The 26,178-nt window shown below is 42.0% G+C and overlaps 1 protein-coding gene across 3 annotated transcripts in view; it reads right to left on the reverse strand.

Moving 5' to 3' along the window:
* FER (FER tyrosine kinase) overlaps nt 1-26,178 on the reverse strand; it is a 162,839-nt gene that overhangs the window by 70,977 nt on the left and 65,684 nt on the right. For 2 of the 3 annotated variants that reach the window (XM_035100139.2, XM_060280166.1), the window contains 3 exons: nt 20,440-20,532; nt 16,392-16,595; nt 9,864-9,986 (listed from right to left, as the gene is read on the reverse strand). In XM_035100139.2, coding sequence (XP_034956030.2) covers nt 9,864-9,986; nt 16,392-16,595; nt 20,440-20,532 — 420 coding nt within the window. Of the gene's footprint in view, nt 1-9,863; nt 9,987-16,391; nt 16,596-20,427; nt 20,533-26,178 lie in introns of all 3 variants that reach the window. The other variant, XM_035100138.2, reaches the window with a different exon arrangement.

The following is a 26,178-nucleotide window of genomic DNA, read 5'->3' on the forward strand; positions in this document are numbered from 1 at the left end:
TTATGGCAAAGAATATATTTTTAAAATCAAATGCTGGTCAACCTAAAAACGAACTTTCTCTGGCACATTCAGAAAACTGGTTCTTTCTTCTACAGATGAAAAAACTGAATGTTTGCATCTGCTAAACAAACATGAAGCAAGCTCCAGTAATATCCATTAAAAATATCAATGGCAAGAGTTTACACTAATGATCACTGATGCAAACATTCTATTATGGAATATGCTTTACATGACAGTAGTGGCTGTTAGCCATTCAAGCACATATATTTCATCTGAAACAAATCACTACTTCCAACATTTTCCTATTGGTCATTATTACCTTTCCATGTAAATATCTATTTAACAGCTGGACATACATGAACAAAAATTCAATATATAGTATGACACACTGAAACACATTTTGGAAGCATCTCTTCACTAGGCTCATAGGTGGAAATGAGGTTTGGAGAGGGAGGGAGGGAGAGAAACCTGAAGAACACTGAATGAGTTTTGCTGGTTATCTTTGAAACCTCATTTGTAAAACTGATATCAATTAACAAGCAATTCTCTATTAAACAGGATACAGTAGTATTTATTTTGGCAAATATAATTTCAGATATATATTGTTGAGACAGATATTTGCTATTAATAAATGATATTTGTATTTTGAATCACTAAGCATCTTTTGACAAGTTTGCTTACTCCTTATGAAATTATTCGTTTCTCATTTATTTGAACCTAACAGTTTCATTTCCAAAATGGCTCATTCTTCTGATACCTAGAAGCGGATGTCAGAAGCCAAAGACCTTTATACAATCAAATTAAGTTGGGAAATGCAATTCATACTGATTCACAATTTGCTGTTGATAGTCAATAGAAGAAATGGGGGGCATTACAGTGTTAATTCTGCTGTCTCACTGAGCCTAAGGCTTGCCGATCAGAAGGTCAGCGGTTCGAATTTCTGCGACGGGGTGAGCTCCCGTTGTTTGGTCCCAGCTCCTGCCCACCTAGCAGTTTGAAAGCACCTCAAAGTGCAAGTAGATAAATAGGTACCGCTCTGGCGGGAAGGTAAATGGCGTTTCCGTGCGCTGCTCTGGTTCGCCAGAAGCGGCTTAGTCATGCTGGCCACATGACCCGGAAGCTGTCTGCGGACAAACGCTGGCTCCCTTGGCCTATAGAGTGAGATGAGCGCCGCAACCCCAGAGTTGTCTGCGACTGGACCTAATGATCAGGAGTACCTTTACCTTTACCCCTTGGCCATAAGTTCCTGATTAGGAGCACTACTTAAAGTTGTTCCAAGCCTATTTAGCAGAAAGGTTTCACAAGGTGGTGCTAGGAGACCATCTAGCCTCGTGGGAATTATTCCAGGATGTTACAGGATTGTGTCTTGTGGTGTTTAGCATGTACATGAACCTGGCGGGTGAGACTGTGTGGGGAATTTGAGGTGCAATCAGTGATCACCAAGAATGTGAACAAAGTACCCGTAAGTCAAGCTGAAAAATGAAATTCATGGACTCTTAAAAGTCCTGCTCAAGCAGAAGGTGAGCGTTTAAAGCCCTGAAGACCTTTGGAAGCTGTAAGTGATTCAAAATGTAATTGTAACAGCCCAAATTCTGGTTAAGCCCAGCTCCTGGGTCACATTACTCCTGCTTCAAAATAAGTTCACTGGTTTCCAGTTTGCTTTCAGGCTCAATTCATAAGAAGGCCCCTTTCATTTAAAGCCTCAGATATAAACTTGAACAAAAAGTGTTAGAATGAAATTTAGATGCAATCCCAACTTATCCCATTCAACCTTCAGAAGCATGTCAGTAGACAACTTTCCCCAAGGGAATGATTCTTAAAGAGCTGCCATTCTGCATCAAGTGTCTCAACAGAAATGTTACACAAAGGAGAGGGTAACTGCTTTTAATTAAATACTTCAGAGAGAATGAGTTTCCATAAGAATTAGAGCATTCACCCTCCCTACATAGCAATTTTGTTTCAAAGTCACTCAGAACCAGGAAGGAAGAGAAATAAGACAGTTAGCATTGAGCAGGACAGAAAAGCTAAGAGAGTTGAGAACTAGTAAGTAGAAAGACTGCTGTTGACTTTGGTCAAACTGATTCTGCAGGTTTAAGTAGTATTTCAAGCAGTACCTGCAAAAAAGTAGGAACTAATTTCCAAGAGCATGACCAGCCCTGGTGCAATAGATACGTGCATAGCTGTGGTTGGCATCAACTAATATTAATATTGTTGAGAACTAAATTTCCTGACTCCACAAGTTCACAAGATTTTTTTAAAAAAATTAAGAAATGAATTCTGGGCTTCTTCTTTTTTGCATTATTATAATGCAGCCCCTCCTAAGTCAAGGGTAAAAAGCCTCTCTCTCACACACAGCAGTGTTAAATGGTACTTTTGTATTAATTGCTATGTAGCATTTTCAAAAGTGGCGCATGGGAGGGCCCCCCGAAATGAATAGCACCTATTTCTGTTGTAATGTACTCCTATTTCAAGGACACCAATGGTAGAGCATCTTCAATGTCCCATGTTCAATCCCTGGTGTGTCTCCCGGTAGAGACAGGAGAAAGACTCCTTTCTGAGCTAGATGGATCAACAGTCTGACTCAGAATAAGGCAGCTTCCTCTGGGTGCGGTAATGAGGCAAGACCCCATCACGTATAGATTCCCTTACAGCAGTCACTCTGTATTCTTTTTTTGCTCCATCAAACTGACTAGAACTCTATAAAGTCAAGAAAGAATCAAAGTAACTTCCTTGAAAAAGCAACAGGAACATTTTCTTTGAAGTATTAACCTGATGATCTCTTAGATTGGCAATAAAAATTGCAAAGGAGGAAGGATGTACTGAAATGAAAATAAATGGATTTTCATATATTTCCATGTTTTAAGCCGCTGGTGAATGACTTTTTAAAAAATACTGACAACATGGCATTTCAAAGACTTGTTTATGAAGAATGTATCTGATATATAATCCTTCAGAGGAATAATTAAACAAAATGGCACTATAAACTGCAATCAAATCAGCTGTCAGAAAGTGTTACCACTATTTATATTAGCACATTAATCATTACCTGTGTTTTTCTTCCCTTTTGTAAGCCTTTCAGTCAAGACTGCTTTATTATACAAGCTTTGCACATTTGTTTCAGTCAAAATTTTCAACCCCAGCAAATATCTCCATGCTAAAGGATTATTCAGAATTTCATCTGCTTCCACAGTAATGTTCTCATGTGTGCTTAAAAAACTCACTCTATTGACTTGTATATGCAAATTTTGCTGCCTTGTTAAAGTCGGTTTCACAAGTCCTCAGTAACTGAATGCTACGGTATTTAAATGGTATATAAATTAATTCCATTATCCATGAGTTGTCTTGAATAGGAAGCCCATGTAGGCATTCTATTTTATATGCATGGATTGATTTTAGGCCCACAAAATTACAGTGTAGACTTGCTTTTTTTCTTTAAAAGTATGTCTGCTTTTCTAAGACCGCATAATAATATCCCTTCTTTCATTATAACTACTAGAAATTAATCAGAATAACTACAAAGTCTAAATATAAGGCTCTTCTTTCAGTCCGTCTCTTCACTTTGATCCCATAAACCAACTTGTCAAAGTTTGTATTAAAATGTTTAGTGCGGCCACAAGGCATTATTTAAATCCCAGAACTGAGTACAAGCTTGAGCATGTATTGATGTCATTGCTCTAATTCAGCAGCTTCAAGCTGACAGAGAAGCACAAATAATTGTCCATCATTAGTCAGACAACCTCTATTTGGTTGGTGACAACTTCTTATTGTGGGGAAATATACAGGCAATTATTAGAAAGTGGTCATTAGGAGGCCAAAAGGAGAATAGGAAAGGGACAAGGTGGGCTGGGTTGACAAATAAAAAAAGTGAGTGATGGGTCAGAATTATGCCACTGGAGAATTAAACAAAAGAGGGAAAGGTGAGGGTGGCAAGGTGAGAATGAAATGCTGGAAACAGATATGGGCTTTGAAATGGGCAATTCATCAATTTTTCATTATAGGAGGCACACAGACTATCTTTCCCAGCTGTCTCCACCTGCTCCCTGGCTTTGGGAATATGGGCACTGCCCTTTTTAATATTCCCCTGCTGATTTATCTGGCAGAACTCCTCCGCACCAACTTTCAGCATAAAGAAAGAGGAGAAGGGCTGGCATAGGTGTTGCCCGAAAGTGCTTCAGGAAATAAAATTCTGACCAAAGTTGGAGGAGAGAGGACTGAAGTACAGGAAGTAAAAATGAAAGGCAGAAGGGGTGGGACAGCTGTAACAGTCAAGACAGGAAGTGACAAGGAGTATTAGTTAAGGTGGTAAGAGAGAAATGGGTGGGCTTCTGCAACACTTTAAGGGAAAGGCAACATGAACTAGCAACAGATTTCCAATCCTTTGCTTCCAATATTTAAAGCCAAAGATAGGTTTGTGTGCTTAGTCAATTGTTTATCTGGTCAAGAAGGTGGATATGGAGAGTAATCAAGAATGAGGTAGCTTACATTCAATGATGAAAATTTCAACTGTGGACATTTAGAATTGGCAATGCTGAAATAGGCATCAGACAAGCAGGACAACACACACCAGACAATTGGGTCAAAAGGTTCGGGAAGGGATCAATAACCTACAGCTCTGCCCTACTCTGGAAGATTCTCCCTCCCCATAGTGGTCCCTGCCAAGCCACAGAGTTTGGGAAGATTCTCTGATGCTCACAGGAGAAGCTTCTCTGGGGTGCAGAGTGCAGCAATGGAGGGGAAGGGGTGGGGAAGTCTCCTTCTGCAAGCTTTCTTCCACTGCTTTTAAGATCGTGTATTGACATAATTAGCTAAGAATCCCTCTCCCCAACCCTGGCTAGTGACTCTCAATAGGAGTAATACCTGTGCTCACAACTAGCAGAGATCAAACCTCAAAATACAGCTTGTTATTCTCAGTCATTCTCTCAGCTCTCCCTACAATTTGCCGCTGTTCCTCCCCAGATCAGTCACCAACTTCCTATATTTCTCTAAATATAAGGACTCTAATCAATAAAGAACATTCAGTCTCATTCATTGAAACCTACAGCGGGAATGTCAACATCAGTACTGTGATCCAATAAGTTGCTAATGGGTCAACTTGACTTTCTGATCTTCAGTTTTGAGATTCTGCTTTAACAGAGTATTGTGCTTTTTAAAAAATGTTAATTAACTATGGTTTCAAAAGCTGACAGGTTTGTTTGTTTGTTTACAGCCCAACCAAATTGTGAGGGGAGGGGGAAGAGACCACAGAAGCCTTTCTTCCAATAAATGAATATTTTCTTCTAAAGAATGACTTCATACTGCATTACAGAATCTGCACAACTGAAAAGAAAGGGGAAAGAATAAGGATATAAGAAGAGCACTAGTATGTTATCTCTTCCCCTTCACAAAGGTAATTTTAAAAAGGCTGCAGAGAAATATATTGAAAATAGGTTTTTGCTTCCACCTTCCACTGAAAATAATTTACTGTAAGGCCAGCAAAAAAAAAAATCACATAATGAAAGAAAAAAGAAAAGTCAATCTTCCATTTTCAATATTGGAAACAATTACACCTAATGCTTTTTTATGGACATCAAAACCATCACAGCACATCATTATTCATCGAAAGTAGGTATTCAAATATCATTTGTCAAAAGTTGCTGAAGCAGAGGAAGAAATGAAGGTAAATAACAGATGCGTACCTGTTGATACAATCTGTGACGATGGAAATGAGAAATGATCTTGTTAGGAAAACTATATTTGATGCCACCTACAGTAGTATCTCTAAGAGGGCACATGAATTTCATGAATCAAGAACACAATGTCTGAGGTTTCTCTGATAAAGTGCAAAAATAAAGGTAGATAGCAGGAAATGTATTTCATAAAAATGTACCGGTATGTGTAATGAAGAGAGATTGAGAAAAGAAAATCTTTCAAGGACTCTCAGTAATTCATGGCACTGAAAAAAACTGCTTCAGGGACAGCTCTGCTGCATCATCATCATTATCATCATTAAGCATCTACTGCCATTATCTTTGTCTATTGCAGAAAGAATATGAAAATTAAGCTGCAAGCAATACCTTTACAGTGGCATGCATTAATTATTTCCACCTAAACATTATTTTGTAAAGAGCATTGTGAACCCCAACTTCTAATAGATCAAAGTACAATGCCCCAACTATACGAGCAACTATTCTGCCCACAATGCCCCAACTGGCACCAAAATATGGAGTCTAGGGTGCTTGGCATTGTTGCATCCTCATTTCAGTTGCTGAGGCTGGTGCACAGGTATAGATAGATCTGTCCTAGTGCAGGGGTAGCCAGCTCCAGAGACACTGCAATCTACTTTCAAATTTAAAATTTGAAAGTGATCTACCCCCGTTTGGGGGGGGGGTTCAGCTCAAAGTTGTTGAGCTTTTTTTACGGAGGGGAAAACCACACTATTGGGGGAAGGAACAGAGGCAGACACTAAACTTCTGATCGCTGAAGTTTCAAAACTCAGCCTTCCCCTCGGGCTTCTCTTCTGCAACAGAGGCCAGCGCAGGGAGAGTGGGCGGGGCCGGAAGGGGACTGGTGATTGACCGTGATCTACCAAAGACTCACAAGGATCGATCGACCAGTAGATTGCAATCAACGTGTTGGACATCCCTGTCCTAGTGGTTTTTATGGTGCGATGATATCTTGGCCACATTGTGCCATGTCCAAGTTCAGGTATCAAGTAGTTTTTAATCAGCTATAGCATGAAACTGCCCCCCTGTCAGCAATCAGGACCCACTAGTTCCCAAGGTCTGAGGAAGAAGACAGGGAGCCTGTTGTCTCCATTGAGCAACGTAAGAGCATGCCAGTTTTAATGTTTTCTCCCAGCAAAGAAGAACAGCTGGCTAGGTGTGCAGAAAAGAGTTTGTCAAAGAAAAGAGTTTGATAAATAATTGCTTAGCAAATGCAACATTAAGGTCTCCCACTTTACTTGTTACCTTCTACCAACTGTGAGGGACTACAAGTACCTGGTGCCCAACTGCCAAGTTCACTAAGGGTAGAATCCCAAGACCAAAATAGCACCCAAACAAACCCTTTCCTTTTGTTTCCTTCCTAATAACACATATACAGTTTTGAAGCGGGACAGATGAACACAATGCTTTCTATTTCATAGGAAAGACATTTCATTTGATTCCTTTCTCAGAACCTGGAAACTCCTCTTGAAACAAACGTAAGTAATCATTTATTTCACTATATTTCATTTTAAGTTTCCAAGTAAAAGTGCCCAACTGTTTGGCTCTATTGTATAATCAATGGGAACATAGCAGCAGGCTAATAACAAAGGCTATTGCAGAACAGTATCTTTGACAGGTTATAAAGAAGGCAGTTTTAAGTGAAAAGTTCAAAAGCAAACACTTCACCTTCCTGGCTCCATTGTTTCCATTACATTATGCTACATTCTATATTGAAACGGCATAGGATAAAACACAGTCAAGTTCCTTTTTTAAAAAGCACACTTGCCAAGCTATTGTCAAGGCTGTATTAGGGGGCTCAAGGCACTGAAGCTGGTTCCTGAAGCAGAACTACGAATATCAAACATTCCACATTGAACTAGGTAGGCCTACAAATATTTCATAAGCTCTCTTATTCTTTTTGTTGCATTTGTATGTAAAAATAAAAGAGCATCCCCCCTCTCTCTATCCCCTATCTCCAATCACCACAATTCATAACCAAAATAATTTCTTACCTATCACTACAGTTCTCTATCTTCTGCACAGACAGACATTTGGGTGTGTGCAGCACAGACCAGAAAGTGGAACAATTCTGGAGAAATGCAGACACTATATACTTGCCCTCTTGGCTGGCAAGCTTTCTATAAGCGCCGGATAGAAAGCATTCTCCCACAAGGAGAGTTTTCTAGTCTATATGTTCACAATATCTTTCTGTGAATGAGGCATGTCCCCTCTTACTACTGGCTAGGTTTTTTTTGGGGGGGGGCGGTTCTAAGAAAACTCTGGCACTTGGAAGATTTAGGGAAGAGAACAGGGAAAAAATATTTTACAACAAAATTGGCAAAACAATTGGTGTTAGAATTCTTTCAAGAAACAGTTAACTATATATATGTTGAAATCGGTGGATGCCACAGGCTTCTAAACAAGATGGCAAATGTACAGCTTATATTTACTTTGGTTCCTTAAACTAATTGCAGAGATGTTACAGCTTAGGTCTTAATACTTGGGTTCTGAAACAAGTTGGTACTTTCTGTCAATTTCCTAACCTCCTATAAATCTCACTTCTGTACTGTAAACAAGATATTCCACAGACATTTTGATGTCATCAACGGATTTCAAAATAAAAATGTTGGTACTGCCACCAAAAATAATGTGTATGTGAATCTAATTGAAAAAGTATTCCATGAATCTGATTTCTTTTCCTAGGTCTTAGTTTTGTGAACATTAAAGATGAAGATATCTAAATTCATTTTGAAATGTATAAAGGTACATTGATATTAACTTTAAAGAAGTATCCAGGGTAATTTAATATTTAATATCACCAGCACGTTAAGGTCAAATAAGAAAGCCCAAACACCAGTTGTTGTTGAAACATACTTTTTGTTATTTAAAACTATTAGCATATACTCTGGGGTTAAACGGTTGCACCAGTAACAAATTAAGCAAGTAATGTTGCCTCTGAAGACTACAAATAAAAAATGCTTGTGCATTTTCTTAAATGTCCTTGTCCCTGCAGATTTGGAGTAGGCAGAGCATATTGTAAGACAGTTATTTTGGGCATAATTATAAAGGTTAGCTGCAAGGGTAAAAGGTAAGAGAAGGTCAAACTAATTAAGTGATAGGTTTTTGGTTTGCTTGTTAAATAGCATTATTTCTGATGCTCCTGTTTGACTTTCACTTACCAAATGGTTTATTATATGCATAAAAAGAAGAATCATGTTGTTTAGTCGTTTAGTCGTGTCCGACTCTTCGTGACCCCATGGACCATAGCACGCCAGGCACTCCTGTCTTGCACTGCCTCCCGCAGTTTGGTCAAACTCATGTTCGTAGCTTCGAGAACACTGTCCAACCATCTTGTCCTCTGTCGTCCCCTTCTCCTAGTGCCCTCAATCTTTCCCAACATCAGGGTCTTTTCCAAGGATTCTTCTCTTCTCATGAGGTGGGAAGAGAAGAATCCTTGGAAAAGATCCTTGGAAGAATCATAGAACTGTAGAATTGTAATGTACCCAAGGGTCATCTAGTCCAACCCCACTGCAATGCAGAAATCGCAAGTAAAGAATTACTGACATATGGTAATCCATCCTCTGTTTAAAAACCTCCACTGAGATTTAAAATGCCAGTTACTTCTTACAGCTCTATAGATAAAAACGAAGAAGGTCGCTGGCAAATTCACATGAATTTCAAACAGTATGTTAACACAGAAATAATCTCCTCTGTTCTATATGTCATATGCAGCAACCTTCTCCCCAAAGCAAATAAAAGCTAGGAGCTAAATGGCACGTAAAATGGTTATGGGTGCAACAACAACAAAATGTCTAGGCGCGCTTTCTCATAACAAGAATACAAAGCTGAAAATGAATGAACTGCAACTAAAATATTATGTTCATTTTTCACATGGTCTAGTCAATCTCCTCTGCACCCCTGTTAATATTCTTAAGAGGGTCTCTCCTCTTAAATCCAATGTGATTTTATTCAGATGAACACAAGTTTTAAGATACTGCAGTATTACAGAAAGTAATGAATTAGATATCTATTAAACGAATTACGTAGGAGTGAAATTCACCTACCATAAAACACTGAGATGTCATATTGAGAATTGCAGGAAACATGGGAGGAAAGTGCAAAAAACCCATACAAAATTCAATCATATTATTTATTAATAAAATAATTTTATACACATACCTTAATAACAGGATTCAGCAGAACGACACCTGATTTCTTCGTAATCACCTGTTTTGTTGTGTAATGATGTTCTATAAGCTGAGGAATAGTTGGAAACCCCGTCCCTTCAAATCGATACTGATTCTATAACAAAAAGAAATGGAGAGGAAATACAAAATTTTAACAGAACTAACTTTTACAAGGGATAAGGAAATGTCTGCCTTTTTCCATTGTTGTTCGGTGAATGGTATTTCAAGGTGCTCTGAAACAGAGCAAAGGGTTCAGACCCATGAAGTTGAACATGTGTAATTTCTGAATTACAAAAGCACAGTGTAACAGGGGTTAAACTAAATTTCAGTTCTACTGGTGTCAAAATAAGAATATGAATAAAGAAGAGTTATTTTCACTAAATAAACTTAGTTATATTTACATACTTCTGCTCTATTTTAAGACGAATACCTACAGAACTGAAAGTGGCTGATACAGTAATTGAGGCCACATTGGAAATCAATTACAGTTTAAAAGATAAGCCAATATTTACATTTGCCCAGTTTGAATAGCCATAGTTTAGCAGCTGAGAGTGAGCATCAAGACAATATACTTCTCTGCTCATTCCTTCCCTGTACATTCTCCAAAACAAGGAACTATGGTTTAATGTCAATTTACTAAGCAGGATCTTAAAGCGCCATACAGTGGAACCTCGGTTTACGAACACCTCGGTTTACGAACTTTCGGTTTACGAACGACTGTAACCCGGAAGTAAGTAAACCGAGGTGTCCAAGGCCTACGGAGGCCTCCGCGAAGGCCTGAAGACTGGGCCGCAGCTGCGGAGGCACTCTTATGGCTCCGCGAAGGCCCGGAGCCTTCCGCAGCTTCGGAAGCACTCCCAAGGCCTCTCCCTCCCCCCCCCACTCACACGTTTCTGGGCCTTTCCTGGCCCTGGGGCTTCGGGCAGCCAAGCGTCCTTGGCGCGAGGATGTGCCTCGCAAGGTCCCTCTCCCCTCAGTTCTTCTTGTTTGGAGTGGGGATGGCGGCATTCTCGGCGGGTTCCAGGCTCCCCTCGCCCTCTCCTCCGGTGCACCGGAGTTCCACTGAGCATGTTGCCCTAGGCCACGGGGCTCTGGGGCTCCTCCCGGCCAATGGCCGGGTGCCGATGGTCGGGCGCTCTGGCTCCGATCCCGGGCTTGTGCATTCGCCGGGGGGGTGTGACGACCCCTCAACTGAGCCACTGGGCTCCCCAAGCTCCCCCACTTCTCGTGGGATGGCGGCGGCGGACTCCGCGGCTCGGGGCCGCTTGGAGGGCGCGGACATGCCGGCTGCTTTGCTGGATGTCGGGAGCGCTTCCCCCGAGCGGCCTCGAGCCGCGGAGTTCGCCGCCGCCATCCCACGAGAAGTGGGGGAGCTTGGGGAGCCCAGTGGCTCAGTTGAGGGGTCGTCACATCCAGCAATCCACCTCTCGTGGGGCGGCGGCGAACTCCGCGGATCGAGGCCGCTGGGGGGAAGCGCTCCCGACATCCAGCAAAGCAGCCGGCGTGTCCGCGCCCCCGAGTCGCGGAGTCCGCCACTGCTCGTGCGGTCGCCGGGGCTGCTCGGGGGCGTGGACACGCCGGCTTCTTTGCTGGATGTCGGGAGCGCTTCCCCCGAGCAGCCCTGAGTTGCGGAGTCCGCCACCGCTCGTGCGGTCGCCGGGGGAGGGGTGGCGACCCCTCAACTGAGCTCTGGGTTCCCTGAGCTCCCGCACCTCTCGTGGGGCGGCGGCGGTGAACTCCGCGGCTCGAGGCCGCTGGGGGGAAGTGCTCCCAACATCCAGCAAAGCAGCCGGCGTGTCCGCGCCCCCCGAACAGCCCCGGCGACCGCACGAGCGGTGGCGGACTCCGCGACTCGGGGCCCCTCGGGGGGCGCGGACACGCCGGCTGCTTTGCTGGATGTTGGGAGCGCTTCCCCCCAGCGGCCTCGAGCCGCAGAGTTTGCCGCCGCCGCCCCACGAGAGGTGGATTGCTGGATGTCGGGAGCACTTTCCCCGAGTGGCCTCGAGCCGCGGAGTCCGCCGCCGCCATCCCACGAGAGGTAGGGGAGCTTGGGGAGCCCAGTGGCTCAGTTCAGGGGTCATCACACATCCCCGGCGAACGCACAAGCCCGGGATCGGAGCCAGAGCGCCCGACCATCGGCACCCGGCCGTTGGCCGGGAGCAGCCCCAGAGCCCCGTGGCCTAGGGCAATGTGCTCAGTGGAACTCCGGTGCAGCGGAGGAGAGGGCGAGGGGAGCCCGGAACCCACCGAGAAGGCCGCCACCGCCACTCCAAACAAGGAGAACTGAGGGGAGAGGGACCTTGCGAGGCGAAGAGCCTCAGCCTTATCGCCCTGCTGCTGCATTGTCGCGCCAAAGACGCTTGGCTGCCCGAAGCCCCAGGGCCAGGAAAGGCCGAGAAACGTGTGAGGGGGGGGATTAAATTGCTGTTTTAGGGGGTGTTTTTCATCTTCTGGAACGGATTAATCCACTTTCCATTACTTTCAATGGGAAAGTTTGCTTCGGTTTATGAACACTTCGGTTTATGAACAGACTTCCGGAACCAATTGTGTTCATAAACCGAGGTACCACTGTATTTATATCAGAAAGCTGATTTCCAACTTACTAAACTATGGTTCAGCAAACCAGGAAATGTTTAAAACTGGGCCAATGTAAAAATATTTTCTGTAACAAAGATTAGTAGAAACTATATAACTTTTTTAGACCTTTGTATTTGAATAACTTGAAATATAATCCCTTATGAATGGAAAGCAACATCATTGTTAAATGATGCCCAATAGTCAAAAGCTACCAAATGGAGCAAGAAATAAAGGTCCCAAATTATTAGTTCTTTAAAACCAACTTTATCGTTTCCAAATAAACTGGAATACATCTCTTCTAGGATTGTACTATCCAACAGGATGTCAATGGATAATGTCTACATGTGGAGTTTAGTGAACTGGGTATATAATCAAAGAGGACATCTTTTGCTTTAATCTTTTTCATCAACCCGAGCAGCTAGGTAAAAGGACTAGCAAGATATTTAATAGTTTGCTATCCCTGGAAACACACTGGCGATTTCACAGGGAACTAGAAGATCAAAACACATAGGAAGGCTTCTCTTGCCACCAAAAATGAAAACCAAAATTTGGAGGATGTCTCTCACAGTTGTTTTCAGAAGTCTCTGCATACAATATAAATTATGAAAGAAAACTGTATAAAAGGCCTCAAACACAGAAAGTACATCATTATACATAATATGCTTTCAGTAGTGTTTCCCACCAAGAAGTGTTGCTTTTAACTGTTTTTGAAACAGTATGGTCTACTAACATTTTTGAACTGGCTCAGCCAAATTCTTTCATTAATGCAAGTCTTTGAGACTAATGCTGAACACTGGTAAAAGCAGCTTCCCTCCTTTGCTCTGCACACAGACATCCCTAATACAAACTGATCACAAAAAACCATCACGGTGACACACTCTACTATCACAGTACTTTCCAGGAGTTTTTCAAGGCACAGGAAGATGAAAATTAGCCATTTCTGTTAGTGATATATTAACACTTTCTTTTAGTGACATATCCCTAGAACTACACAGTTATAATCCTACTCTGGCAAAGACCAAATTCTTGAGATATCAGAATAATATTCCCCCTGGTTGTGCTGCAGCCCGTGGAAATGTGGAAGTCTATCTACCAAAAACTGGAGAGGGCATTTTCTGTTGAGGCATCATCTCGCCGCTAGAAATAAGGAAGGGACCAATTCTGCTGACTTTCCAGCTCCAGAATTGTTCACCCAAGCTGGTTATTGATACCAATGGGCGGGGTATAAATAATAAATTATTATTATTATTATTATTATTATTATTATAGAATATTGTGTGGCTACTATGGATGTTGCTATTTCTACTGTTTTTATTGGGTTTTAATGGGCTGCTTTTTAATGTATTGATAATGTATGTGTTGTAATCCCCCTGGGATTTTAATGAAGAGCTGTATCAAAATGTTTTAAATAAATAAATAGAATACTCCATACCATTTTTCAACCATTCATTCAAACAGGGACAGGTTTTGCATATTGCTTTACACAAAAGGTACCATGAGTAGCGACAGCAAGAGACTTGTGATGTGGTCTTCCACAACTTTTATGAAAGTTAAATAGCATTTGAATCAGATTGGGACTGCAGTGCTGCAGGAGGGAAAGGTTTAATCCAGCTTTCTCCTAGCATGGATAATAGTCAGGGTGATGGGCGTTAGTCTAAATCATCTGGAGGGCACCAGGTTGCACAAAATTAGTTGGGCCCTTCCCCTACTCCATTTGCCCCAATGAAAATTGTGCTCTGAATGGGGCTAAGCACCCACACAGCATTTCCACGTCCCTTCCCTCAAAAGCAAACAAGAACCTGAGGAAGTGATTTTTAACAGGAAAGCAGCACAGGGGGGTGGGAGTGGTTTAATCCCTCCCACCCATGCAAGAACCACATGCTGCTCTGAAAAACCTATTTAACTTTTTCTTAAATAGTGAGATATCCAGTCATAGACCTTCCACCATCTTTGGCTTGACCCCCCTTTTTATATAAAATACCATCCCATGGTTCTGTGCTCACAATTAATGGTGGCGATTAAAATTCCAACTCTGCCCATAACCCAGCATGATAATAGCAGAAGGTTGCATCCTTTCATTTTCCATCTTCCGAGGGGAGCATACTATGTGATTTTGAGTGTCTGTCCTTAGACTACGGAGAACAGTTGCCATACCCCACACCGATATTCTCAAAATGAAATTATACTTAGCCCCCTCATGCTTTTTAATATGATATAGATTTTCAAGCCGTTATCAGTTCCTTCAGTTTGACTTGATCAGTTTTAAAATGCATACTGGGCCAAATAAAAAATAAAAAAATTGCACGCAACACTTCTGAAGCCTAACTATGAACCCTTAGAACTGCACTATTCATTTCTGCATCGCGCAGAAAAAGGTTTTGTTCTGTTGTTAATACAACCCAAAAGGGCATTTGCAAATCTTTCTCCAACTCTAACACACCTGTTTACAATTACAGCCCACGTTAGCTCTAAAAATAATTCCTGTAATCAGCACGACAGTATGCAGCACAGTTATCTGCAGCAACTTAACACACTCTCTTGGCTTCTAGCAGCTCCCGAGGAGTTGAGTCATATAATTACTTTATAGGGCTGGAAACATTTCAGCAATACTTTAAGGAAGTGTGATAAAAATATGGGTCCACGTGAGGGCAACTATGATCTTTATCTGAAGTTGTGTGAGCCTACACATAAATGGAAAAGGGGCGAGTTAAAGGATATGGAATAATCACTGCAATACTCATATTCTAACGGCAGCCAAACCATGGCTCACCCTTGCCTTTAAAAATACTTGGATCACCTGTTTGATAACGTGGCATGTGCAGAAAACAGTGCATCAATCCTCGGTGTTCTCTTGTTTTCCTCAAGACAAGAAAACAAACTTAATTATATCATTTCCCCTTCCTTTAAGGAGGAGTGGGAATGAAAGAGAACATGTATAATATATCATTGTCACAAAGATGGAGCAAAATTGTTTTCTATTGCTCCAGAGGGCAGGAACTAAACCACAAAAGGACTTTGGGCTAAACATTAGAAAGAGTGTTAACTATTCAATGGAAGAACAAAGGTGGATTCTCCTTCATGGACATCCTGTAATAGTGAGCCAGCAGAAAGTTTCACTAAATGACATACAGTATGAGGATTCCCTTAGCTCTATGAGATAGTTCTGAACTTCTTTCGGTGCTTCCCTAAAAGTGACAATAATGTGCAAATTGCAGCAAACCATGCCCATGCCCCTTCATAGACTCAAGTTCCCTCTTATGTGAATGAGGATTGTCAGATCTGGTAATTACCCACTTATTTTGTTTAGAGACAGTGTACTTCCGAATGTAAGATGCTAGGGGGGTGGGGACCAAGAACACAAGGATGTTATGCGGTCACAAGGTTTCAGAAAGGCTGACTACAGTTGGAAACTGTACTAGACAGAGGTCTTGGGTTGGACTAGACAGAGGTCTTGGGTCTGATCCAACAAGGCAGCTCTAATGGTTTGGGTGGTGGTGTTTTTAAGAGGCAGATTTCAGCCGACACTGCTTTCTTATCCTCAAGGGGCACCAAATAAATATCTCTCCGGGAGACTTGAAAATAATTGTGCTCTATAAAGGACTTTTTAGAAAATCTACTGTAAAACAAAATGGGGGCTTCATTGCACTGATTTTGATACCTACAAAAAACTTAAACTTCTTTTGCTTAGAAAGGTCTACTCAGAGACATAATTTTATCACATACAATTGTTTTTAAACAGTCCCCTCCCTATATTTTATTTTTTATTATGTCTGTTTGTTTTTAAAGCCTGTTGATTTTATTGAAATTTTTGGATGAATATTTTATGTTATTAAGAAGCATTATCAATCTTCTAAAATATAAATAAATAAATTCCACAACATACAACTATTAAAAAAACACAGGCTGTGCCACTGAAAAGGGGAAAAAATCACCACAAACCTACATCAGCATATTGTATGATGAAGTGTCTCCGTTGCGCATCTGAAAACACAGAAAGGACGTATTCACCAGGCTTGCCATGACTCTCTCGCACCAAGAAGTCTCCTTGTTGCTTTAATAACTCTTGAGCTTCTATTCTTGGGATTGCACCATGATACCAATCTTGGTCTGCCAGAGGTTTCTCGCTGGTTGATATTACATCAAAGAACTTGTGGGAAAATATGAAAAAAGAATGAAGGTTAGTAAAGATAGGATGCGTACATTACGCTTTCATTTAAATTGCAGTAGATAATAAATAATTCATAACTGCTCTGAAAACTGTATATTTATTAGTGAGTGAACTAAAGTGGGCATAGCTAACCAGCTATAGAACTGAGCAAGTTTTTTTGTTTTTTTGTTGTTTTCAAGTACTTACTTTCAACGTAACAAGCAGAGCCATGCATCAGAGAAAAGTTGAGAAAAAGAAATGAAAGAAACATCAAGTGGTGCAAATCATATAAATGCTATTTTTAAAAAAAACAACAACAGTGTTTTACTGAAGGCTATTGAAATGTTCTTACAGGGAAATATTTCCTCCCTTTCTGATGCATTTTATTTATTTATTTATTTCAGGATAGGGTCAATTGTCTAATGATTTGTGCTTCCTGTTTCCTAGCCACAGCAAAACACTTAGCTCTCCACATCCAAAAACTCCAAGCAAATAAGCTCATGTCATTGACATTCTAAAAAAATTCAAACGCAATTACCACAAACCCATCATATTTCCTAATGCCTTAAACAGGTTATCCATCTATTCCTATACAAACTCACCCAGTTATTAAAATCTTAAGACATCATCTCTGAGAGACTATCTGAGGGTAAGGACTTTTTGTTGATGGCACCTCATCAGCAGAAATTCTTCCCTATATCCATTTAGCTGGTATCTGCCTTAATGGTTTTAGGTAACAAATGAAAGCATTTCCATTTACCCAGACATTGGCAGCTTCAAATTTTAATTGTGCTTCTTTGTGTGTGTTTCCCCCCCCCCCCAAGTTTGCTCATATGTATTGTTACTATTCTGTTCTATCCTGCTGGCTTCATTTATAAGATTCTTTTAATTACATTGCAAATCATCCTGAGAATCATTTTGAAAAGAATCAATCACAGCATAAACACATAGCTACCCCTCTGATAATTTTTAAGTCTGTTTAAACAAAAACAACGAAGAGTCTTTTGGCACTCTAACTATCAACATATTTATTATTACATATGCCTTCATGGACTGGACTATAGACCACTTCATCAAATGAAAGAAGCATTAGCCAGTGTCTTTGTGTCAAGCCACTAAGATGAGTCTTACTCTTCAAGGCAAGGCAAACATTTAACACTGTCACCATGTGAGAAGCCGATTCTTATTTGATTAGATCAAACAAAATCTTTACGGCTATGACAGTCATTATTGAGACTGGCTATTGAGACATTATTCCCTCCTTGCAATTAAGACTACATGGAAAGTGTTGGGGCATATTTGTTGGTCATGCTCTGGCTGTTGTACATGCTACTCGTCCCACTTCCATGCTGTCCATGTGTTGAGGGCTCATCTGTAAAGAGGAAGCCTCCTGGCCACATGTAGGCTTCCCCTGTGGTTAGGTACCCTTTTGAGCAGTATCCCTTATTGGGACCCTCCTCTAATGCATGGGCAAGAGGGGTGGAGACAGCAGGGAACAGGTCTAAAGGTGCAGGGGTAGCTCATGCAGCCCTGTTCTTACTCAATGGTATCTAACTTGCATGGGGAACAATGCCCAAATAGGGCTTGAATCTTAGAAGGAAACTAATCCCTAAAACCCAACGTATTTTGAATCATTTCCCCTGAGGTTTAAGTAGGATGCATCTGATTCAGATTACTGAACAGGAAGTACCAAGATCACTAAAAACAGCATCTCTGATGTGAATTGTATGAATGCTTCAGGTTACTTATTCTCCCTTTCCAAGCTCTACGTGTAAACAGGGACTAAACCTGGGCCCATTTGAGAGCAAAAGCTCTACCACTCAGCTACGGTCTTTTTCCCTAAAAGGAGTACAAAACTTTGGCACGGAAATTTCCTTGTATCAGGTGAGACCATTTGTCCATCTGGCTCAGTACTGTCTGGCAGTACCTTTGCATGGTCCTAGCTGGAAACCTTTCTGATTACAGGTAGCTACTACTTAAGGCTCTTAGCTGGAGATGTCAGAGACTGGTGCCAAGCATGCACTCTATCAATGAGCTATGGTTCCTCCTATTAGAAATGTCACAACTGAACATGAAAAATGCTGAGCAGTTTCATAGTGAGATATATAGCCTGTCTATGAGGGCTAAAACATATTAAGAAAGAGAGAAAAGTATTAAGATGCTTCTTTCCCTCTTCATATAAAATGAGGGGCAAGAATACAAGATTAAGTTTTCTTGAAGGAATTAGCACCTTGTATCCTTGTAACCAGTTGATAAAACAAACTGAAATGCAGTGAATTGGCTTCCTCCTGCTGCTGATTACTCAGTTGTCTTAGCCTATCTGGCTTGCTCATATCCAAAAGCAGTTTTGTTTTGAATCACTTTTGGGTGTGTGTGTGTGTGTGTGTGTGTGTGTGTGTGTGTGTCTTTTTTCAGATTAGCCATTCTAACACAAAACACTTTTCCATGAAAGGAAAGCCCTGCTCTCCATTGTCCATTTTTGTACAAAGATATTCAAATGCTTCCTTAGATATCTCAAATGACTTAAATCCAGGAATAAAATTATGTCGTTTGGTTAGCAAACTACAGAAACCGCAGCATAAAATAACTTGTCTTTTCAGTAATTGGACTGAGCAAGAGGGATCAGCCAGGTAAATTCTGTTGTTATCAGTTATGCATATTCAAGTAGGTGAGTTCTCACTGTTTTGCAAGATGCATATTTTTAAAAGCTCCATCCCAACAGGGATTTTGCCCTATTGCATCAGAAGCTTTCTTCTTATTCCACCTTGGCTTTTTGTTGTACTCCAAACCATATTCCTCTCTCCCAATAAACACAAATAAACCTCTGCCTGAGCAACGGGCCACATTTAATGCTTCCTGTACTTTCAAATGTTTGATCCAAATATCAAGGATAAGAGCAGCAAGGAGTACCAACTCAGCGGCGAAATTCCCCATGAAGGTTATTCCAGTACAGTACAGAAGTGCTCAACAAATGCTCTACCCACATCGCTGCATGACAGGCTCTCTGCTGAATAGCCGCCGCCACATAAATGTTCTACCTGCCATACCTAATAGCAGAACTGACAGGTGGCGGCAACCTGTATCTGTAGACTAAGTTCCTCAACAGGAAGCTGCAATAAAGTGACATATCTAATTAATTAGGAGCTGCCAAAGAACTCAAAACAGGAAGATTGCAAATAACTTACTTTTAAAATCCAACAACTTTAAAACGCTTCCACGTTTCTAGAATAGTACATGACAGCCAGTGCGGTGTGCTGGAGTATCAGTCTAAGACCAGGAAGCCCAAGTACAAATCATCTCTTTACCTACTTTTTCGACGACCTTGGGCAAGTCACTAACTCTCTTTTAGTCTAACCTGCCTCACAGATTCATTGAGAGGATAAATGGGATGGAGAAACATGAATACTATTTCTGAGGAAGAATGATGACCACAATAAACCAGAAAATGCTTTGACTACTTCACCATGCTAACTGTCTCATGTTAGGACAGGGATGGGGAACTTGTGGTCCTCCAAATATTGCAGGACTCCAGTTCCCATCATTCCTGACAATTCGCCACGCTGGCTGGGGCTGGTGGGAGCTGCAGCCCAACAATATCTAGAAGGCCACAAGTTTGCAGCTGGTGCGTTACGGAATGGCAAGGCCTTTTGCTAGAGTTGCTGGAATGGACATTGCTTTGGCTTATACAGCTGTACCTTTTTCTTCAATGCTACCACCAGCTAAACCACCAACCACTTTACATGTTAATATTCTTGCAGCAACTACCAGAATGCTATGCACATAGTGTAAAGACGTTATTTTCCTAAGGAAAAAGAATGTGAGAATACAGTACCTGTGGACTTACCGATGAAGACCCCAACATAGACTTTGGAGATCTTATCATTCCGGCAATGGAGTGACGAATGGTATCAAACCGGGAAACTTTATCTTTCTTATCCTAAAAAACAAGGAGGAGAAAAGCAGACCATTAGAAATTATCCTTTGTAGATTAAGTACGGTACTCAGTGCTAGGTGGGGTTCCTGCTTTATCAACAGCATTGGGTAAAATAAATTATGAAACTTTGGCAACTTAAAACTCCCTGCATGTTTAAGCCACAAACTTTAATACTTTTTCATATTTTAAAAAGCAGCATGAATACTCAGCAAGTCTAAAATCTAACACAATTAAATTGTGTTCCCCCTATTTTTACTAAGAGTCACAAGATGTACTCAATCCCTTGAGTGTATGGCATTGGATGGAACAGCAAAGAATTTACTGTCATTCCCATAGGAATGTCTGCACCCCATTAAATTTTCACAGGTGGTTTTGCTTTCTTCTTGTCCACCATAAATAGATTAAGAGCAAGGTATCTTCTGTGCCAGAATCACATTTGTGGAACTTCCTCAGAGCAGAAGGGGCTATAATTTCGTGAGCTTGTAGAGCAGTGTGAATCTGGAATTGTTAAATGATGTGCTGTTTTACCATAACTTTACTGTCCTTATTGGCTTTGTGCAGAAGTGTATAACTATGCACCTTGGGCCCTTAATTTGGACAAAGGCAGGTTCTACAGTCCTCTGTTTAAACAGCCACTAACATCGGTAGACTTTAAAAGGAGATCAGACACATTCATGGAGGGAAAAAAGGGTTACTGAAGACAACTAGTCTTGAGAGCTGGGTACTATCTCCAGTAACAGGGAGCACTGTTGTGCTTATTCTGCATTATGGCCTTGCAAGGGCATCTGGCTGGTTACTGTGAGAACATAATGCTGGACTGGATAAATCTGATACAGCAGGGTTTTCTTATGCAATTATCATATTTGTCATCCTGTATTAAGGGCTACAATTCATCTTGCTTGTTTTCCCACACTCTGTGCATTGGTTTAGAGGCAACTGAAACCATGAGTATTCCCTCCAGCTGCTCCCTTCATGTAGTCTCCAGCCCTTTAGCAGGTTCCTGGAACACCACCTCACTTTCCTATGCATCAATGAAGCTACGGTATTATTCCCCAGCACAAGGTGTTCCTCTGTCATCTGTAATATTGTCTCTTTACCCCACAGCATTTAATTTAAAGCTCTCCTGATCAAGTTCATGAGACTCTTAGCAAACACATTCTTGCTAACTGTTGTGAGGTGCAGCCCATCTCTTGCCCGAAGGCCTTCCTCAAGGAAGCAGAGACGGTATTTGAAAAGCCAAACCCTTTCTTTCTCTTCCTGGGCTCTGACCTTCAACAGGAAGGAGTGATGAAAAAACCACCTGTACCCCGAGGCCTGTCAGCTTCCTGCCCAGTGTTTCATAGTCCCTAGTGATGTTAAATTCTTGAGAATTATCTTTTGAATAATATTTTCGATTAATGAGAATATTAGAGAATTTTCATTTAAAATAGGAGAATATTAATTTTAATGCATTGAAAATGATATAATTAGTTAAAATACATGTTTATTCATGGGTAAATTTGTTCAGATGGCAACCAAAAACAGTACAGAAAACTCTTTCCTATTCGTCAGCAGGTCAGCACTGTTGACATATAGGGAAATTTGTAGTTTAGTAAAGGAACCACAGTGAAAATATGTCACAAGCCTACTTGTCACTTGCAAGTATCAAATTAAAAAGTTAAACATGTTTTATAGTTTCAAGTTAAACCATTCTAAGGTGATGGCACCAGTAATTGTCATGTTAAGGTTTGGTATAAGGAAACTCAGTAGTTAAATCATATTTTATTCTTCCATTGGAACATGTACATGTTATACGACAAGTAAAAAAAATACAATTGGCATCTTAAGGTTTGATACAAGTAAATTCAGTAATATGCTATCTTGTGCTTCTAATAGCTCTAACACTTAATAATTGTTTTGGTGACTAAAGCACAGCTTCATAAACAAAACTATATGCATACGTATAAAAAAGAAGCCACTAACATGAAATATATATCATTATATGATAATATATTTCAGGATGTCAGTCTCTGGTAAATGGCACCTTGTACCATTGAATGGCACTGCAAAAACTAGTTACTGGCACTAAATAAAAATATAGAAACATCAACTGTTTAAATCATGGCCACCTCACATGCTGTTACACATAATTGTATAGGCCTAGGTACTTTAAGTGTATAAAGCACTAAAGCTACTTTCGGGGGGGGGGAATCACACTGTATGGCCAAGTGTATAGAACGGCTAAGAATAAGGACACACCAAAATAGAAAAAAGGCTATATTACATATAGTTGAAATACATATGTGTGAGGGATAAGAGGTACCGGCAGCCCCCTCCCATCCTGAATACCAGCTACTGCATGGATTACCTTTTAGGGTTATTTCGGACCGTGGCCGCCAATTTGTTTCCAGGTTCTGGCGGCGGCTCATGAACCTCCTGCAGGTGGAGGTCAGCTTGTCGACGGCCAGGCACCCGCAGACCAATGGACAGGCGGAAAGGGTCAACGCTATTCTGCAGCAGTACCTGAGATGCTACGTCAGCCAGAGGCAAACGGACTGGGTGGATCGCCTGCCACTGGCAGAGTTTGCCTACAACAATGCAGTGCACGTCTCCACAGGGGTGTTGCCCTTTAAGGCCAGCTACGGGCGGGACCTCCGATCGTTCCCACAGAGGGAGTGGGAGGAGGAGGAGGAGGGCCCCGCGGCATAAGATTGGGCAGAGGAACTGGAGACAGTGCACCAGCAGCTCAGAGAGCACTTGGAGAGGGCCAAGGAAGCGTACAAGAAGGGGGCAGATCGCCACAGGCGACCGGGGGAGGTCATCAGGGTGGGAGACAAGGTTTGGCTGTCTTCGGAGGGCCTTCCAACCAGGGGGCGGTGCAAGAAGTTGGTGCCTAGGAGGTTGGGACCCTTCACGGTCACGCAACAGGTTAACCCGGTAGCCTTCAGGCTGGAACTGCCGGAAGACATGAGGGTGCACCCAGTATTTCATAGATCGCTGCTGTCGCCGTACAAGGAAAGCAGCAGGTTCAGAGGCAGCGAACAGCCCCCCGAGGTATGGAGCAACTCAATGAAGCCACGGCTATTCTTGATTCCCGAAGAGGGGTGGGGGGCCTGGAGTACCTCATGGCGTGGGAGGATGCCCCACCGTCCCAGAATGAATGGGTGCCAGCGAGGGAGGTACAGTAGGCATTCCTGGTGGAGGAGTTTCATGCCCTTTCCCCCCATAAGCCAAAGCCTTGGCACATGGAGAGGGAGGAGGGATCCACTTCGCAGGAAGAAGAAGGCGGATCTTACGCAGGGGAAGACACGAGCAGTTCACCCTGGTCTTGGGAAGCGAGGTTTGAGGAGGAGGAGGAAGGGGACTGGGTCTATAGGGTACCCAGGGGCCCAGAACCAGCAGAGGGCTGGGAACAGGTCTTCTCGCCCACGGACTCAGACGCCACGGAATTCTTGGGGTTCCCATCATCACAGGAAGCGGCGGCGTCTGAGCCTGACTGGGAACAGCTTTTCGCCCCCACCAGTTCGGATGCCACAGACTTAATAGGCTTTCCGTCGTCCCCTGAACTCTCGGAACCCTCGAAGGAGGGGGGAGGGGGGCCTGGGGGGTGGATGTGAGGGATAAGAGGTACCGGCAGCCCCCTCCCATCCTGAATACCAGCTCCTCCCCCAGTGGGGAGGGGGAGACTTCGAGTGGCGATTCAGGAAGTGGAAACAGGAGCTCGAGTACCTTAGCGGAGCACAGGCACCGCCGGGGAAAGGAACAGGGAAGCAGGGAGACGGTGGGAAGGAGGTCGATCCCAGCTACTCCGGAATTGCGTAAAAAGCGCAGGGGGCGGAGATTCAGTATGCCAAGATTACTTTGCTGGGGGGAAACGCGCGAATCGCCATTCGGAGGTACTGTGGAAGACTGACAACATGTACCACTATCTGTAAATAACACTGCTTTCAGCACTGTAAATACACAGCACCAATAAAAGGATAAAATGCAGAGCTGTGTGGAGTCGTTACTCTGAAGTAGCCCACCCAGGCCACTGTGACAATATGAATTCAAATGTTCATCAAATTAAATGAATAGCATTTTAAAAAACTGTTTTCTGTAGCACACTTTTCAGAACTGCCAATGATGAGTGACACATTACTTACACTGCAATATCACAGCTTGACTTATTACTAGATTTTTTAAATGTGGGTTGTAAAACTGGTTCTTACATTAGAATTTACAGTTTGTGGAGAATATTCTCCAGAGAATTTTCAAGCAGGGAATATTCTCCGGAGAATATTCTCACTTTACATCACTATATATGCCGAAGGCTGTGTCTGGCAGTATCATTTGTACCCACATAAATCAGAAGGAAGGGGTTGTGGTCAGTGAATCTTTGCACCTGGAAGACAGCACACTTCCTGGAACATCCTGTTTTGCCCACACACTGCTGCCATACACTATGCAGGGAGTCACCTACCACAACCACAAGTTTCTTCCTCCTCTGGGGAGAGGCAGAAATAATTCTGTACACTGTGCCTTGTACAGCCACTTTGGTGTGTTCTGAGGTCTGCAACTGCTTTACTTGCTCCTCTGGCCCAGAATCAGAAAATAGCTTCCAAGCAAGGTAGGCCTTTGGGACCTTTAATCTGGGCCTATTTCTTCCAATCCCTGCATTCAGGCCAATATAACGAATCTTCCCTTATTGTCTGTTGGAGCGTATGTGGATATTATTGGGATAAGTTGCAAAGATAGGAGTCTTACGGCTTGAGAACATCCTACTCTTTCCTCTCAAGTTGCTTCTTCCAGAATACAATTCCCTTTCCCTGAGATAATTTCCTTGGAAGGTAGCAAGTGGGTTATCAGCATATTCATCCACTATCAGTAGCCTTGGATCTGAAGGGGTTAGGTCAAGAATGAAAAATCCTGCTCCAAGTCCATTTCCTGAGCGTTCATACTGGTGTGAAAACAGGTATCTGAACTAAAGCACTAATCATGATAGATGTCATTTAACTGATTAGCCACTGAATCTGATAGGGACATAAGAGAGTTCAGACCTATCCCCATCTTTGCTGTACCTCAAAACCCATCACCAACTTGAGTTTTCTTGCTGGTAGGCTCCATCTGCAGGGCAACAGTTAGAATTCCTGTCTCCACTAACCCAACCAGTATACCAGTTATGGCATTAAAACCAGAAGCATCCTTTTACATTGCATTCATTCTGCTAAAGATTCCCTCTGATGTTTGTTTTGTCAAGCGACATTGGTTGCCTAAAAGTTCCCACAAAGAAGCACAGGATATTATCAGAGATGACAACAGCAGATGCAGAAATTAAATTCTGCATCAAAGTAATCTTGAGGCAGCATTATAAAACACTCCAATTCATACCTGTTCCTTCTGCAACCAAAATTCTCACAAAATAAAATGTCTTACTCCTTTTAAACAGTGTCATGTTTGCACAACATGTCATATCAATTTTAAATTACAATCTGTCCGATAATAAAAACAGGCTGCTCAGAGTCCACTGGTGGGTCAATTTTATATCAATGGATTAAATGGCTACTTTAAAAACCGCTCACTGCATTACCATGGATACGGTGCCTAATTTTGCCTCTAGGTCTGCCAGGACTTGGGATGATCAGCTCATTTCACGCACCTCAGGTAATGACAAGATAAAGGGTCTTCTTC

Source organism: Zootoca vivipara, chromosome 11, assembly GCF_963506605.1.
Source record: "Zootoca vivipara chromosome 11, rZooViv1.1, whole genome shotgun sequence".
NCBI lineage: Eukaryota > Metazoa > Chordata > Lepidosauria > Squamata > Lacertidae > Zootoca > Zootoca vivipara.